At 38.5% G+C, this 19,178-nt stretch overlaps 1 protein-coding gene across 22 annotated transcripts in view; it reads left to right on the top strand.

The window, feature by feature from the left end:
- LOC100770216 (transient receptor potential cation channel subfamily M member 3) overlaps positions 1 to 19,178 on the top strand; it is an 809,714-nt gene that overhangs the window by 547,234 nt on the left and 243,302 nt on the right. For 21 of the 22 annotated variants that reach the window (XM_035441905.1, XM_035441925.1, XM_027406525.2 and 18 more), the window contains exons 4-5: positions 10,256 to 10,469; positions 13,888 to 14,012. In XM_035441905.1, coding sequence (XP_035297796.1) covers positions 10,256 to 10,469; positions 13,888 to 14,012 — 339 coding nt within the window. Of the gene's footprint in view, positions 1 to 10,255; positions 10,470 to 13,887; positions 14,013 to 19,178 lie in introns of those variants that run through there. The other variant, XM_035441927.1, reaches the window with a different exon arrangement.

Below are 19,178 nucleotides of genomic sequence, written 5' to 3'. Positions count from 1 at the left end.
GGTGGCAGTATATCACAGACCCTTAAGCATCAAAGGAACTTGGGGGTCATAATCAGCGGTTCTTGACTTGGGGGCACAAAATAACAGGGAAGGAAGGCCATATCTAAGAGGCACGTCTGGAGTCTCATTCATTAGCCTTGGTGAAATCATTGGATATAGACACAGCAGTTATTCCACTGTGCATCCAGCCTTGGAAAATTTAATCTCCATCCCCTCGTCCTACAGTATAGGTGAGATAATTGAAGCCCCAAGAAGGTAAATTATTTTCCCAGAGAAAGTTCTTAAACCCAGCTTCCTAATGACCCCTTTTCCATTTTCTTTTTTTCTTTATCATGTGTGCCTCGGACAGATGACAGTCACTGTTTTATTTGGAAGTTATTTGAAGGTGATTGAAAGGAAGTTAATTACTATTGTACTTATACCCTTTGAATAGGGGTTTTATAATGTTTTGTAGCAGAATTTTTAAATCGATAATATTTAATGAGGTTAATTAAACTGGAAAGCTTTGAGCAAGGGGAAGTCTTTGTAAAATTACATCTTAGATCATTAGAATCAGTTGCCAAGTTCTTTCAAGTGCTTTGTGGTGTTGAGAACTCGGTGTCCAAGCTTAACCAACACTGTGCAGAGAGAAACTATGACATAGGAAGGAGCCAATCCAAGCTGACAGTGAGGGAAAGAGCCTGACATCCTGCCCATTCCTAAGATACATCCACAAAATGGCCCTGTCAGCAGAGATTGTGAGGTTTCTTGGAGACTTGTCTATTGAGGGTTCGTTCCCGCATGATTTATAAAGTGAGCAGAATATGGACTCATTTGTTTACAAATCATCTCTTCTAATTAATGCAAAACTGGCTTGTGGGCCAGGTAAGGCTAAACCTAATTAAGGGTTTGCAGTTAAACCTCTCAAGCCAGCCACACAATTCTCTTCTGGCTCTCCTCTGCTACTTAATGTATCTATTAGATCATGGGGTGTCCCTCAGTACACTTTTCATATAATTTAGAAAATTGTCCCTAGCCCTTGTTTTCACACTGAAAGCTCTACCTATTGGCCCCACAAGGGTGAACGCCTTGCTCTCTGAGCTCTGGGGGAGGGGACCACATAGTAGGGAGGTTACCCCTGTTAGCATGGTGTCTGTAACCATATACTCTTAGAGAGTTTTAAGGATTGAATTTGAGGTTTAAAAATTGTCTCTCTTTACATTCTGCAAATTTTATCTGATTAACCCTTGATTAACACATGCCATGTGGGAAGTGGTTAAAAGATTCCTCTTCATACATATGAGCAGCCCATCGCTGCACTACAGCTAATACTAACAGGAAGCTTCCTCCAGCCTGATGGGGCTCTGGAGAAACTTTGTGATTGCCCCACTGATTTCCAGTCCACCTTACAGTCTGTGAAGGCTGCTAAACTGGCAAATGGATCAGATGGTCTCTCTGAAATGAATTAAGGTAAAGACAGGATGCAAATTAATCCCAGCACTAGGGAGGCAGAGGCTGAAAGGTCTTTTGTTAGTTTGAGGCCAGTCTGATCTACAAAGCAAGTTCCAGGACAGCCAGGACAGTTAAACAGTTACACAGAGAAAACCTATCTTGAAAAAACAACAACAAAAAAAAATTAAGGTGGATAGTATGGTTGATGTTTCCCATTCAGATTATAGGTATATAAAGTAAGGGAAGCTGAATCTCCTCAGAAAACTGTCTCAATTCCTTGCTTCTAGAAAAATGCTATAATGAATAATTCTAACAGAAATCCCATAGACTAGCCTCCGTGACTCCTGTATGTGCTTAGTGACATTATATGTTATTTCTCACTATTGAGCTTCCCATTATCAACATTAATCATATAAACAAACACCTGATATATAACATTGGAAAACTTCAAAAATAATGACATTTCTACTTCCCAAGTTATGAGTGTCATCAAATTAGAAATTTGAATGCATTGAATGAATTCCGAATGTTTCCTTTCTGGTGAGATTCTTCCATCTACTGAACCACTGTAAGCATTAAACTCTGGATGCAAGGCAAAGGCTCTGTGAACTTGGGAAACTGCTATCGGCAGAATTATCTCTGATGTGACATATTGTACTTGGCTGCAGCTTTAATTACAAGTACCCCCTTTATATGTGGCTACAAAAATTGGAAAATGAAATGATGCTTGTCACATTTCTCAACAGAGAGAATGGGCCACATTTCCCCACTATGAGCTTGAAAGAAAGGCATTGCTGAGAGTGTTAAAACAGATTTCACAATGGTAGGCCCATTAATCAGAACAAACACTGCTTAAGAAGTACCAAATGGTTCTTTAGAAGAATTAATGGTGGCTTTGCAGTGAAAGGAGAGGATTTGTCATTGAACATTTCCAAGAGTGTAGCAAGATTTATTGTCCTGCAGCCCATTTTCATTTTCATTAAAACAGCTGGTCAAAGTTACATGGGTAAAAATCTAGGGCTGAAGAGGTGACTGATGAATTAGCAGAACCAAATGCTCTATGAAGCTCAAGTTGAGACCGCTGATAGAAGTTTATGGAGGCTTTTGGTTGGTTTGTTAAAGGAAACAGCTCTATCTGCTCTAAGTAGTAATGACTTCATCCTCACCCCATCTAGTCTTTATCCCCTGTAGATATGATGGAAGGATAAGAACACTGCCTGGTGACACCCTGTGAGCTCCATAGCATTGATAAGTAAACAGAAGCATTTGAAATGCTGACGTAGTAATAGCCAATTCAGTAGGAAAGTCACCTGTCCAGCACAGGAACCCCAGTATCAGGCATAGCTGACCTCTATAGGTGTCTTTACCAAAGTCTTCTCCATTCAAATGAAAGAGACGCTCTCATTTCCTATCAGAGTCTCACAAAATGTAATTTCTAGTTTATTGTCTGGAAAGTAATATGGAAATGATAATGCTGGATTCATTGACTTCCAGTGGTACTCAAGAGCATAAAATCATACAATTTCAACTAAATCTAGCTTCTGTCTTACACAGCACATTCTAAAAGCCATCCACTTGACATGCACAGGCCTTCTAATGTCAGACAGGAGAGCTGACAGCAGGAAGAGAAAGGAACAGGTCATTACAGACATGCATAACTTACTTGATCTCAGCTTCTCGTTTGATCAGTTGGAGACCTAAAGGCCCATTGTAATGGGAGGGCAAGGCTTCCCCCTACACCCACAGAACTAGAGTAGAAAATAAAGATTGTTTTGAAAAGCATGTGACTTAGATCAGTTATACATAGGCACACTATGTCTACATTGACTGTAAGTAATCTTTACCTACTTTGCACTTACTGGAGCTTCTTGGCCATTACATATTCCACAGTTTAACCCATATAGTATCCTGAACAGTGGTCAGGGTTGATCTCATATAACAGGTGAGATACTCACATTGTCTGAATGACCAATACTGTTAGCATCTTATAATGGAATGAGTTGGAAATTTCTAAATAGCACTGAGTCAGGGTAATGCCTAGGTAACCACATTTGGAATGCATGTTAGGGAGATGTCTTGTTATTTGCAATGTGATCCCTTAGTTATTGATAGACTCATAATGAACATCAAAATTGCTTATCATAGACTAAAGGTGACTAAAGGTGCTTGCAGCCAAGCCTGATGACCCGAATTCAATCCCTGGGACTTACATGGTAAAAGGAGAGAACTGACTCTCCCAAGCTTCTCTCCCACCTCCACAAGTATGCCAACACATATGCCATCCCACCCCAAAATTTAAAAAAATTAAATTGCTTCTCATGACAACTGAAATAGCTCCAAATTTCAAATCACATTAGCAATTTAATAGGGATTGTCTAATTTCTCTGGGCACAATTAGTGTGAAGCTGCTGATTCAGCAAGTGAGTTCATTGGTATACACAGCTGAGAGGCATGATGAATAATCTAGTTTCTACACACATGGGAATATAACCTTAAAAGTTTCTACTTAATTGAAATCTCTAGGTAACCTTAAAATGATGCCCAAGCCCTGATTTTAATAACAATTTTACCTCCCAAACCATTCATTTGATTTTCTAAACAATAGCCAAAAATGATTTTATTTATTTATTTATTTATTTATTTATTTCCTTATTGACTGGTGGAAGTAGACAGAGTTGAGTGAGTAATGCCCAGCCACATAGGTGCCAATCAATAGGAAGCAGCACTTTCTGTGGTTTTTCTTATTCCCATGAAAGGTAACTCTAACTCCAGATTCCAAACCCATGACTTCATCCATGGTCCCTGTATCTTGTGCTCTATAACTTCTTGTCTTAATTAGGGCTTCTATTTCTGTGATAAAATGTCATGACCAAAAGTGACTTGGGAGGGTCTATTTGACTTACACTTCCATGTCACAGTCCATCCTTGAGAGAAGTCAGGAAAGGAACTCAAGGCAGGAACCCAGAGGCAGGAACTGAAGTGTAAGTTGTGGAGTAATACAGCTTACTGGTTTGCTCCTCATAGCTTGCTCAGTCTGCTGTATTAGAGCAACACTAGTTCAGGGATGACACTGCCCTCATCAATCCATCAATCAAGGAAATGCCTCATATGCTTGCTTATAGGGTGATCTGGTGAGGGCACATTCTCAGCTAAGGTTCTTTTTTCCTAGATGACTCTAGCTTGTCAAGTTAACATAGAATGAACCAGCATAATCCTTCATCTGAAAAATGCTGTCAGTCCTGTCTGATTGTTTTCTTTAAGAAGCATGCTGATATACTTAAATACTTGCCTTTTGTTTCCCAGGAGAAGGGCAGAGTAAGTCACAGATTTTTGACAATAGCTAAAAGTTGAGAATGTCTGTGACCTTCACCAGATTCTGGATAGTTAGGTGTGGTATGTACAGAATCTTGGGTTCTCTGGCTAACAACTAACTGGTCCTGGTGAAGATGGGTACTGTTAGTGGAGATTCCTTGAGCAGCTTGCCAATTATTGTACTTTTTCATTTATTGTGCCTAATTCTACCCTATCATCTCTTTGCTTTCCACATGAAATTTAAGTGTATTTTACTTTCTAAATAACAGACACGTTGCCTTAGTCCTTCCTTGTGCTGCTGTAGCAGAATATCTGAGAATGAGAAATTTATAAAGAACAAACTTATTTTCACTGTTATGGAGAATAGGACATTCAGGGTCTAGGGGCTTGTTGCCAATGAGGCCCATCTTTCAGTACCATCCTACTGCACTAGATGGAATAGCAAGAACACATGTCTGTGTGCACGCAGGACCACAGCAGGAGTGCAAGTAAACTCATCCTTTTCTCTGGACCTCACTTCTGCAATAAGAACACTCATCTGTTCAGGAAGACACTGTCCTCATGACCTAACTGTCTCTTAAAGGCTCCATCTCTCCAAACTGCTACACTGAAGATAAATTTAAGAAAATACTCAGACCATCTACACACTATTTAGGCCTCTTTTTATATGGACAGGAGTTACACACATGTGGACCACAGGGAGCTGTTAGAAGTGAAGACATCCAAACTCCAGCCGAGACCTATTGAATCAGAAACTCCATTTTTTACTGGCTTACCTATCCTATAATGTTTACATTTTAAAGGTTAAGAAGCCCAGCCTATCTTCAGCCCTCAGGGTTCATCATAGCTTTAACAATATGGCTATAATAATGAAGTAAATGACTGTTGGATAGCTAGATGTGATATCCCTATGAGTCCTTCCCTGTGTATCTTCCCTGGGTCTATAAATGGAATAGCTGAAGTAGATGATCTCCAGAATCCCATGATTACATAACCATCTCTCATAATACTGTGGATACTTCATAGCAATACTGACAAAGCTTAACAAAAACCATGGGCAGCTCAACTCGGCCCTGAACTCAAAAGCGTGTAGCACAGGAGAGAAAGTGGTACATAGAAGAATCACCCAGAAAGAAATATCACACTGGGCTTCAGCAAGAGTCCCATTGCATCAACATGGGCAGTCTCAGGCAGTCAGTGGGACTGAAGCGAACTTTTGAAAGATGAGTGTCATTTCCATGAGTGACAGGGCAGAGTGCATTACCCTAGGACTTGGGGATCAGCATTAGCCGAATGCACAGAGAAGTGGGAAAAGCTGCCAATAGCGAGGGTAAGGCCAAATTAAGGGGAAACTTATTTGCCCTGATAGTTTACAAAAGATGTAATGATTTAAGTTAATAAAGAATATTATCAAAGGACTAAGTCAGCCCATTGACCTGTTCATGTTTCATAGGGCAGAAAAGTCACAAGGAGGCTGTACCAGAACCCAAGCTGCCACCCTTTAAGGGAATAGACTGCCAGCTAACACAGCAGCGGAAAGAACCAAGAACAGGCCTGGGTGAAAGCACCATTTTGAGAAATGCCTCCTTAGAACTTGAAGACTATTTGGTTTATGTAAAGTAGAATGAGTAAGAGGAAGTTATATCTCTAAGGTTGAAAAAGCTGTAGAGTCAAAGCTAGGATACAGAGCCTGTCATGACCCACTAGTAGTATGAGTTTGGAAACAGTATGGAGCCTTTCTATCTCACTGGAAATATTGAAGAATATGAGATGGAACATGTAAAACTCTCAGCACACATGTACCTGTAATGCAAAATCCAGGCCACACAGAGTGACCTTTCCATCAACAGTGAACCATATGTATGATGCTGGTCTCATATGTGTACAATGGAGCTCAAAGAGTCCTGCCCCTTAGAGGCATGAGTGAAGTATAAAAGTCAAAAAGCAGCACATTTTGTTCATGTGTATGGTGGTGTTGCACTACCAGGCCTATTTTTTTTTAAAGCAAAGAATATACAAGTCATATTGCCACAGATAATACTTGACTGCTGGCTATTTTACTGGCTTATGTATTTTCTGTGTTTTGCCTTAGTCATCATTTTGGAGTTCTATTTAAGAGTTGTTTACAAAATAGTATGTGAATCAGTTGATATACATGTGGGCCTTGGTACTAACCTCAAAAATAATTGAATTGTAGGGCTTAGGGAGTTGTCTCAATTGGTAAAGTTCTTGCCACACAAATATGGAAACCCAAGTTCAAATACTAGCACCCACATAACAAGCCTTGAATAGCATACACCAGTAATCCCAGCTCTGGGAGGGTAGAGAAAAGGGGATGTCTTGGACTACATTGGCCAGCCAAACCAGTGGGCTTCAAGTTGAAAGGGATGTATGAAAGAGCTTGGTAAAATGGTTCAGTAGGTAAAGGTGCTTTGCCAGCAAGTCTGATGACCTGAATTGAATCCCTGGTGGGAGGAGAGAAACTACTCCCCAAGCTGTCCTCTAATTTCCACACTTCTACTGTGACACATGTGTTCATGTGCACACACACATGCACACACACACAAAATAATTTAATGAATGTATAAAAATAAAAAGGTAGTGGTTGAGGAAGATACTCAAAATTAACTTATGGTCCACACTTGCATGCACTTGTGCATACACAAATGAATATGTACACACACACACACACACACAAATAGACTTGAATGTAATTGGCCCAAAGGTTATTAATAATTTGGTTTTTTAAGACAGGATTTCATAAAATCCAGGTTAGCCTCAAATTCACTATGTATCCAAGGCTAGCCCTTTGAACTCCTGTCTCCACCATACAAGTGAAGATTATAAGTAATGTGCCACAAACTTAATCATTTTCTTTACCATGCAACACTTTTTTAAATTTTTAATTAATTTTATGCTAATTTTCTGTGGGTATATATGTATGCACATGTGCACATGCGTGTGAGCCATAGTGGCCACACAGAGGCCAGAGAAAACTTGTGGGAGTTGGTACTTTCCTTCTACATGCAATCCCAAGGACTGAGCTCAGGTCCTCAGGCTTGGTGTGAAGAAAGTGCTTTATACCCCGATCCATCTCAAGGACCCAGCATTTATTTTTGTTCTTGTTATTTTGATTTTTTTTTTTTGAGACAGCATCTCATGTAGTTCACAATGGCTCCAAACTTCTGCACCACCTGCCTGAACCCCTCAAATTTTGGGATTACAGGCATGTACCATCACATTCTGTTTAGGTGGTTCTAAGTATCAAACCAAGAGCTTCAGGCACACATTCTACAACTGAGATACATCCCCCATGTAATATGTACTTATTGTTATTATTTTGATTACTAATCTTTGCCTGATGCCTTATTTCTATCCCTTTACACTATAAATTAAGCATGATAACTGCTTTATATTATGCAACCCACATGCTTTTATATTTACCATGTAGTTACTATTACATCCCACCTTGTGTTTGAGATCATAATTTTGGATCATATAGGCTTCAACTCTACTTCAATGTTGGCATTCATAAAATGGCTATGTATTCTCCCAGTTTTGAAAAGAAAATACGTCAGTTTTTTCCCCTGAAAATGTGGAGCTCTAGACCGACAGGCCATTTCTCTTGGCTTTAGCTTCCATTGCTGCAGTTGAGGAGTGGGCGTCTAGTCTACAATCTTCATAGGTGATACTTTCTGTGTATCTCATGACTGAGGTTTCCTATCATTTATCCTTCCAGGATCCATTGAGCTCCTGGACCTGAGAATTGGTATCCTTTGGTATTTCTGAGAAATAGTCTGCCAATGCCTCCTCAAGCAGTGCTCTTTCATGTTTATCTAGAATTTCGCCTGAGCATCTTTAGTTGTTTCTGTTTTTCTGTGTATTTTTCCAAACCTTCATCTTTCTAGGCTACATGTGGCTAATTTTTAAGAACCATTGTCAATATGGTTTTTGCATGCTAGTTTCACTTACAGTATTACACTTTAATTTCTGCAAGTTGTTCTAGGTTTTCAAATGCCCGTGGTTGTTATAGCTTCTTCTTCCTTGTTTTGATATCCATATATAAGATGGCAAATGTGTCTGTTTCATATTCTATGACCATCTCACTGTCTCAAAGGGTTTAGCTCAGCTATCTGTTGGCATGCAACTATTTCCAACCTGGATTTATTACATATCCTCCACAAAGGGCCTGTGTTTGCTTCTGCTGCTTACCTGGAGCTACCACTCTGCCAAAAACAATTGACATTAACATACCATTTCCTAGGTCTCAAACCACACTAAGAGTACAGATGGCAAATCTGTGTAGGGACCTGCTCATGCTTAGGTAATAATCAAATGGGAATTCTTTTTCAGTCTACCCAGAACCTCCCTCAGCCTTCCATGGCTGAGGTAAGCAAGTTTCCTACAGCCTTCTCTTACATAGTTCCTTAGTTTTCTCTAGTAATGTTTCAGAGTTGAGCACTTTGATGTGTACCAGCTTTCTATGGGGCTCTGCAAGGACTACCCCAGACTTCAGAAAGTCTTCAGGTCAGATGTTGAAGGGCTTGGGAGAGCCTTTCATGTCCAGCTTTGCTTTGTGCCCCCAAGCAGACTTTTGTTAGACACTGAGTATCTCTGCATTTCATGTCAAGTCAGTATATTTCCAAAGATTTTCTTATATTGTCTTATATATCAACTATGTAGTTGAACTAAAACCTGTGGGTCCTATATATTATCATTGTACTTATGGCATTTGTTATATATACTTAGAATTTTCTGCTACAAATTTTCAACTATAGGAATACCTGCATGTCTTCTGTCACTGCTCTTTTAAAGATAAAACATTTGGGATGGGTGTGGTATCTCTTATCTCAGCACTTAGAAGATGAAACCAGGAGGATCACTGAGTTTGAAGTCAGCCTGATCTAAATAGCATGCTCTAGGCCAGTTATAGCTACATACTGTCTCATAAAAATTAAATAGACAAATAAAGAGAGATGATAGATACATGGATTTTACTTAGGTAGATAATAGGCTATTTGAGATACATTTACAGTTAAGTATAACCTGATATTGCCTGATAATTTTTTCATTGTATTATGTAGAACTTTAGAGTCTTCTAGAATATCAAAATCACAACAGGATCACAAGAACACAAAGTCATAGTTATATCGACATCTAGTTTATTTAAAGGGATTGATCATATTGAAAATATTAGTAATGTTTGAAGTATTTGTACGAATATAAACAATGGTAAAATGTCAACATAATTTGTTTTAAGTAAAGAGCTCACCAGGAAAAATAATATTTAAGCTGCATTTTGTAAAACTCAAGTAATTTTCAAATTGGAAATAACTCATTTTCAACAAAACCTTTAAATGTGTGAATCCCTTTGTCTCCTAAGGTCTCTTTTGGTAAAGATAAGACATTTCACATAAGACATTTTTTTCAAGTCAGGCACATATAACTGTCACAAAGACAAACAGCCCCAAGCAGTCCTGCCCATCTCCCTAATTGTCCATCTTTATTCTAGTATGTCCGAGTATCTTTTGATACGAAACCTGATCTCTTGCTACACCTGATGACCAAGGAATGGCAACTGGAGCTCCCCAAACTTCTCATCTCTGTGCATGGAGGGCTGCAGAACTTTGAACTCCAGCCCAAACTCAAGCAAGTCTTCGGGAAAGGGCTCATCAAAGCAGCCATGACAACCGGAGCATGGATCTTCACGGGAGGGGTTAACACAGGTAATCAGAGTGGGAAGAAGAAAGGCAGCTCCGATGCTGTTGTGTCTAGAATAATTTTGCCTCACTGAAAATGTCCATATTTCTCTACCTTGTCTCTGTCATACATGTCCATCCTCCTACTCATCCCTTCTCTGCCTGAGTGATGGCTATGCAGATTATTTTCAACTAAGAAGAACTGCATATGAGAAATGGCTTTACTATTCAATGGCTTAAAGAATTTGTATACAAGACTAATGGAAATTCTCAGGATGTTTTTAGTAGGTCAAATTATCATAGGTATCAACTAACTCTTTAACAAATAAGTTTTTATTTTAAATTGGAATGTCTGCCTGTATTGTTTAAGTAATTTCAAGCTTGGTACCAACTAACTTTTTTAAGTGTGTGTGTGTGTGTGGAGAGAGAGAGAGAGAGAGACAGAGAGACAGAGAGACAGAGAGACAGAGACAAAGAGAGAGAGACAGAGAGAGAGAGAGAGATTGTATATGCCATAGCTACTACATGACATGACTACTGCATGTAGTCAGACAACTTCAGGTGTCAGTCCTTGTTAAGACAGGGTTTCTCTGGTGTTTGTTCACTCTTGTTGAGGCAGAGTTTCTCTGTTGTCCACTCCTGTATACATCAGGCTAGCTGACCTGTGATCCTTCGGTGACTCTCCATTCTCTGCCATCCATCTCTCTATAGGCATGCTACAGATGCTCATACTGCTACCATACCTGGCTTTCACATGGGCTCTGATGATTCAAACTCAGAATCTTATCCAATGGGCACCTTCCCAGACTAATTTTTCAATGTCATTTCACCTGTGGCATGACTATAAGGTTAAGTATAGATAACACATGATTATTTAAAATATTTTCTTTTGAGTTATATGCATGTGTGTGCGAGAATACACATTAGCATAGTGCCCTTAGAAGCCAGAAGCATTGCATCCTTCTTGGATCTGGTTTTATAGGCATCTGTGAACTACCCAACATGGATACTTAGAAACCAAACTCTGATCCTCTGCAAGAGCAGGAGATGCTCCTAACCACTGCACATCTCTTCATTTATAATGTTAAATGTTTCTTAAAACATTCTACATAGATGATTAATTCCAAAGCACAAAAGATTCCCAATACCTTTCCCTGTCTGCCATATAAATTTTCATATTATGATACACGCATGTCATCAAATCAATTCTAACTTACAGTTAGGTTTCTATCTTCAGAACGTGGTTAGTATGCAACAAATAATGGAGCAAACTTTGTTACCAGATACCCTGAATCAGAAATTCCTCCTAAAAGCATACCAATGCCAGGCATGGTGGTACATGCCCTTAATGCCAGAACTCAGCATCCACAGGCAGCTGGATCTCTGAGGCCAGCCTGATCTAAAATAATGAGATTCAGAATAGCCAGGGCTTGAGAAGGGGCCAGGGAGAGACCCCCCCAAAAGCAATAGCAAAAGTATCCTAGTAACTTTGTAATAAGCTAATGCAAATGTGTCATAAGGCTCAAAGCCTATACACGTGGCACATTTGATATTAGTGAGACATCCAGAGTTCATGACTCTAAACCAATTAACACGTTCTTATTAAACAATAATTGAGTTTTAGCTTGGAGATATTTAAGTGACATCAAAGCTGTGAAATCTCCTGCATAGCTAGAATTCGTGAGAAGTCAGCACATAGCTAAACAGGCATGTTTTGGCAGAGAACTGTGCAGATGGTCCACGCCCTGTATTGTGTTGTTAAATCCCAACCCAGCCCATCAGCTGCCAACATCTTCGGCTGACCTGCTCAGTCAGCTCTTATTGTGGATCCTATAAAAAGAGCAATTTTAGTGACTCCAGATTTTAGGCTCCACATTTTTCTCTTCACTATGTAGAAAGCACTTGCTTGTAATTGCTTAGGCTTTTGCCTTCCTGGTATAGAGAGACCTACTCAATGAAGGCTCGAAAGAAATTTTAACCAATTTTCTATATTTAGAAAGTTGGTTTGCTAGTTGTTTTTCTTTTATGAAATGCGTTCAAAATTGGGGTGGGGGGTGTATAAACAGTTATTCTCAGTTTTAGAGTATGGGACTTTGATGCTGACTGTTGAAGCTGGTAGCAGGTAGAGAAAACCATGGCAGACAGAGAGGCAAACCATAATGTTGGATTTTTTGTCCAACCCAACCCTGATGTGTTTTGCATATTAACATTAATATTTATGGATTTATTTTCTTGTCTGAATCTTTTATTCAGCAATATTTTTACTTAGATGATACATTGGCAGGCTAACAGGTAAGAAGAGCATCTCCCCAGGCTCACAACACAGCACACTGTTGGTTAGTACTCAAGTATAGTTTTATTTGATTACTAAAAAGAAACTCTTGTCTGATCTCATGTCTACTTCACAGATGAGTTATTGAAATATGTATGATATCTCCATGGTGAAACTTCTTGGTGTGTTCTGTCTCCCTGTTCAATGCATGGTTTCTGGAGTCAGACTGCCCCTCAAGGCCCACAAGCTGAGTAATACACTGGCCATTCCATCCTCCTGTCAGAGAGCAAGCACGTCTTACATGCTATTATGCAACATTGGACAATGCAGCAGTGAAACATGGAGCTGTTGGGGACTCACAAACTATTATATGTATAAGAAATTATATCAAATTATATTAATAGAAGGGATGGCACTGAGGATGAATACTTCTTGGGGAATGGGGAGAATGTTGATAAGTCTAAATTCTTAGAAAATGTATCTTACAATTCATGTTTAGAAACGATTGCTATAGAAGGAAGCTAAACGATTAGAAATTGCATATCCTTTAAGTGCTTTCTTAAAGTGAGATCAGGTTCCTTACTGCTGCAATCTGAATTTCTTTGCTTTTAACTGTGAGGCAATCATTAAGGAGGAAACAAATAGAACGATGAATATTAAAGGTGTACTTACACATTTTAACATAAATTTACCATTGAGTAAGACAGCATTATTACTAGGCTTTCCACATTATGTGATATAAATAGGAGGCAGAAATTGAGGTTAATAAAATCTTAAGCAAATGACTACAGAAATGATCCTAATTCTTTCACAGACTATGGAATAAATTAACTTTTGTTCTTTTTATTCAAAGGATGCAAGGATACTTATAAATCACTATGCTTACAGGAAAAGGGTCCTCTAATGATATTTATTCTTTATAGACACTAGATATTGTTTTTCCATATGAATTAAAAGAAATAATTGCTTGAATTTTAATTGAATCTGACAAATATATCTGCATTATAGCCACTCTTATGAAGTCTCTTTAAATGTAGTTTTTATAGAAATGTGTCAAAATTATATGTTCAACACTCTCCCCAAGTTAAAAACACTCATTAATTTCCTGCAGAATGACAGGAAAGTCACTGCCCTTCAAAGACAAGGTTAATACCTCTCTCTCTCTGCTCCTAGGCGTCATTCGTCATGTTGGAGATGCCTTGAAGGACCATGCATCTAAATCTCGAGGGAAGATATGTACCATAGGTATCGCCCCCTGGGGAATTGTGGAAAACCAGGAGGACCTGATTGGAAGAGATGTAAGTCCTGAGGAATGAATGCTCTATTATTTGACTTCTAGCATCTATAATACATATAGGATAAAACTTTTGAGTCCACCTCTCAAAGTCAAGCTTGTATTATGAAAGACTTACTAAATGATTACTTGGTTTCCAAACTATCTAGATAAACTCCTTGGCAATTCTCCCAACCAAGAAAAGTCAAATATAAGACCTACCAACTTGCTCTGCCTCTGCTCAAACCACATGTTCTTGGCATGGCAATATCAACCTGCATTTATGCCATATTAACATCAGGCAACATGAACTGGCTGGTCCATCAGAGTGGTAGTCCACAAGAGCAGTGCTCCATCAGAGCAGGACTCTCCCACTGCAAGGTACTGGCTTTTGTAGCATTAGCATACTCATTTCCCAACTGAGAAAAGCCATAGGAAATGCCTTCCTTTCAAAGCCATGACTTCCCCACCAGTGGTGGTGGTGCAGGCCTTTAATTCCAGCACCAGGGAAGCAGAGGCAGGCGGATCTCTGTGAGTTCGAGACCAGCGTGGTCTACAAGAGCTAGTTCCAGGAAAGCCTTCAAAGCCACAGAGAAACCCTGTCTCTAAAAACAAACAAACAAAAAGTCATGACTTCCCTTGTTAGCCCCTCCTTTTGCTAAATGCTTGGCTATGATATATTTCCATCTTGCCTTAAAATGCCCTAGACAAACTACAAAAGATTTTTCTGTTTCTTTTTCATATGTTCAGGGCCACAAACTAACCAGAAGTAGAAATCTAGAGCATCCCCCCTTTTTATTCTAGGTCATGATTTTATTTCTGTTCCGCCCCCCCCCCCGCCCCAAGGAACCTTCTTATAAAACATAAACAGTTTTTGCCATGTTCCTAACGACATTGCCCTCTATATAACTTCTCAAAAGTGCATCAATCAGAATTGATAAACTAATGATCAGGTGATTATAGTTTATTTCTCCAATAACTCTGTAAGATTTTTATCATTATTCAGTACATTAAATCAATTCACTCTTTAATCAAAGTCTGACAGAGAGTAAAACATTTATGCAAATAGTTTTTTTTAATCAAGAGATCTGTTGGAGCCAAAAATAAGATACTAACGCCTAAGAACCAACTGGTTCAAAACTGATTATTTTATTATTAGACTGTGCAGTAGAATCTTATCATTCTCACACCATATAGACATTTTCTAATGTCATGAAACCTAAGTACAGATTCTTGAAGGGATACCAAAGTTGCGCAAGACCAACACTACCAAATAATATATAGAAATGCAAATTTAGCAGAGAAACATGGGATGGAGGAGAGAGATACCAGGATAGGGGTTTCTTGGCTAAACTTTCCTGGATGCTTCACATTACATACCTTTGTATGTTGCAGCCTGCAATCCCCAAACTGTGAAGTAAGTAGAGCTGACTGGGAAAGTAGGTATATATGAATGTTGCAGAGTATCTGAGACTAGCTTTTCACAGACCAAACTTTCCTCAAACTCCAAGTTGGATTTGAAGTAAATGCTGATTTTTAAAGTATAACAAACATTAAGTTATAAATTAGTTATTTCAAGTGTTAGGATGGCTTGGAAGTTTCATGGCTTCAGTATCTCTATCACAAACATTATTATTCAATTAGCGTTGCGGTTCTAGAACTTCTCATTCATATCAACTATGAATAAGTGATAGCTGTGTATTTGTTTTCATGACTCTGTAACAAGATAATAACCTCATTGGCCTAAACACAGGCAGAGAATGCTGGCCTATCCTATTCCATGTTTGTTGACCTTGTGAATGCCATAGGATGGCAGGAAGCAAGACTGCTGTTTATTTCTCCCTTGTGAGTTGGAACACTCAGTCCTGGTTCATTTTCTTCTTCTTATCACTTCTCTATCATATGCAAATAGGAATGTACACATGATAGTAGGGCTGAGAGATGCCAGCCTAGAGGGTAGAGAAAGGGCTCATATAACCCATAAATTGTATGCATTCATCCTTCGTGATCCTAGAGATCTAATAAAAACAATCCGCAGCTCACAGAGAACTAGGAGAGCTGGAAGAAAAGTAAAATGAAAAGAAGTGTGAAATCCAAGGTATGTGAGTAGAACTTCCCAGCACATATCAAAGGTGCTATAGCTCTCTTTGAAGTTACAACTGCTTTAAGGGTTATAAAGTCGATGCTGGGGGTCTGCAACATCCCAGATTGACTGTGACCTAAATGCACTAGATGTCCATTAGAGCATTAGTATCGCAACACAGAAAGAACCCGACCAGCACTTACTGTCTAGACTCTGGACAGTGCAATGGATATCTGCCAAACTAATGCTGAGGAACAATCAAGGGAGTGAAAGAACTCAATAATAATTATAGGACAATAATTTTAAGACACTGCTGAAATATATTTAAGAAGACATTAAAAATGTAAAAGCTTCTCACGTTTGTGGATTGGAGGAATTAGTATTCTTTAAACATACCTTCCACTCAATGTAAGCCCTATACAAATGGCATTCTTCACAGAACTAGAAATAATGACCTTAATGTCTATATGGAACCACAGAACCCCAGATAGTCAAAAGAATCTTGAGTGGATAAAAGCTAGAAACATCACAAAATCTGATTTCAAGATCTACTGTGGAGCAGCCATGTCCTAGACACCATGGCACTGGCAAATAGAAACAAGTAGCACAATGAACCTGAACAGGGTTGCCATTGCTTACCAGAGGCCCCCAAAATGCTCACTGGAGAAATGGGGCTAAGAGTGCATATCCCCAAACAAAGGATTCAAATTGTGTCCTTATCTCTCACTCTCTGCTCAGGATGAAACCAGATGCAAAGGGAGTTAGGAGAAACTTGGAGTCATAGAGGAAGGGGAAATCATACAAGATAATATGTAAGAAGAGAATCATTGAAATGGGGTGTTGGGATCAAAGGCTTAATGAGATCTGAAGCCACTAGAATTTGAAAAGGAGGAAGCCTTTCAAGGCCCCCTTAGGGGTTGTGGGTTTCAGCAGAGGGTCTGTAATGGCAGGAAACAAAAGAAAAAGTTGACTATTTGGGATGAAATCAAACTCAAAAATGTCTCCACAGCATGAGAAGCAACAGAATGAATAGGCAGCCTACAGAACTAGAAGAAATATTTGCCATTCCTTCTCTGACAAAGTGGTAACAGCTAGAATACTTGGAAACTAAAAAAGACCTAAGCAAATCATCTTACTTGAAAATGGGAAAATAATCTAGCTACTTAACATATTGAAACACCAAAAAGCTTTATTAGCCATCAGGGAACTGTAAATCCTAACCACAGTGAAAACAGGTATTATAAAATAATTTAAAAATCCGGCAAAGATATGCAGAAAGAAACTCATATACTGGTGATGGTAATACAGATTATCCCAACCATTATGCAGAACAATATAGATGTTCCTCAAAAACTAAAAACCTGACCATAAAGAAGAATGAGATCCTGTCATTTGCAGTAAAATGGAATTGGTGACATCAGGGAAAATAAGCAAGACACAGAAAGTAAAGCATACCATGGTCTCTCTTATATGTAGAAGCTTTTTAAATGTTGATATAAGAATGATCACCAGAGATTAGGATGAATGGGTGATTGAAAAGGAGAAAATGAAATTTGATCAGTCTATGCTATATGCACATGGAGAAATCCATGGTGAACCCCACGAGTATACAGTCAACTCACATGATCAATTGCATTTTTAAAATATATATAGTCAAAATTTCTTTTTTCAATGGAAATTAAAATGGCAGGTTACATGACACACTGAAAAACATAATGGTCATCTAGTTTTTCAATAAATCTGTGACCAAGGTTTATTGAAGTTTGACCACTCTGCTGCTTTATTCTCCCAAAGCTGATGAACAGGAGGATGCATAGAATTTACTATTCTCTTTTGTTATAATAGTGTTTGTTTTTCAAGTTTCATATTAGAATAAAAGCACTGTTCTTATGAAAAGACAAGGCCAGACATATTGGTCAATGCCTGTAAACACCAGCCAAGAGGCTGGGGCAGGAGAGTCTCAAATTTGAGAATATCCTGGGCAACATATATCAGAGGCAGGATTCTCAGAACTCAGTCTAGAGCATCAATCTCAATAAATATTCCATAATTAAGATAAATTATGCATGATGGGATCTAGACTTCATCAGAAAGTAATATACAATGTAATGATATATCTTTCCCCACTCTATGACAATTTCATCTCTCCATGGGTCCCTCCTTAATGGGAACTTTATCCAAGTAGTCTCCACAGTTGAGGGTTCAACCCTCATGACATAATTACCTCCTAACACCATCACCTTGTAGACTAGGATTTCAATGTTAAAATTAGGGTGGAAGGATGCATAAACTTTAAATTCATTTTACCTATTAAGAGTACTTGGAGCCGGGCAGCAGTGGCACATGCCTTTAATCCCAGCACTCTGGAGGCAGGCAGATTTCTGTGAGTTCAGGACCAGCCTGGTCTACAAGACCTAGTTCCAGTACAGCCTCCAAAGACACAGAGAAACACTGTCTCAGAGGGAAAAAAAAGTGCCTGGAAAATTCAATTTGGTTTAGTTTCTTATTAAACCTGAATATAATACTTTGCATGACAATGCATGGCATTGATAGGACATTTGAACACTTCATGTCTTCATCCCTAGTTATAGAAATGGCTTTTTTTCGTGCTACAAAGTATCCGCAGGATTATGTCTAGAGAAGCTAATTATAATTTAGTTTAAATATCTTAACTCCTACAAATTAAACTTGAAAATATACTCAGTAGATAACTAAAACTCTTCACTGTCTTGAAAAAAATCTTGGCTTAGACAGATCATTATAAAAGTACCTCCAGTGTGAATTCAGGAAAGAATTTCTAGCAAATTCCAATTCTCACTTAAATTTATATTCCTTACTTTAGAAAACAACTTAGCCAGAATTACAGGAGGTGACTGAAAATTTTCTGAAATCTTTACCGAACCAGATTAACCAGACACTTACCAAATCTATAATCAGATGCAGACCTATGTTTTTATTTTAACTTAATGATGAGCATTATGTTTGGCAGATTTTCTGATATATTAAATTTTTAAACTATGTTTTTATTCAATGTTGTTCTTCAATAAATTATAAGTTTATCTCCTTTGAGAATTCTTATGAAAGTGTCCTTTTACTGCTATCTTTGCA

Source organism: Cricetulus griseus, chromosome 3, assembly GCF_003668045.3.
Source record: "Cricetulus griseus strain 17A/GY chromosome 3, alternate assembly CriGri-PICRH-1.0, whole genome shotgun sequence".
Lineage (NCBI taxonomy): Eukaryota > Metazoa > Chordata > Mammalia > Rodentia > Cricetidae > Cricetulus > Cricetulus griseus.
The sequence above is the reverse complement of the archived record's forward strand: the minus strand, read 5'-3'. Positions and strand labels throughout refer to the sequence as shown.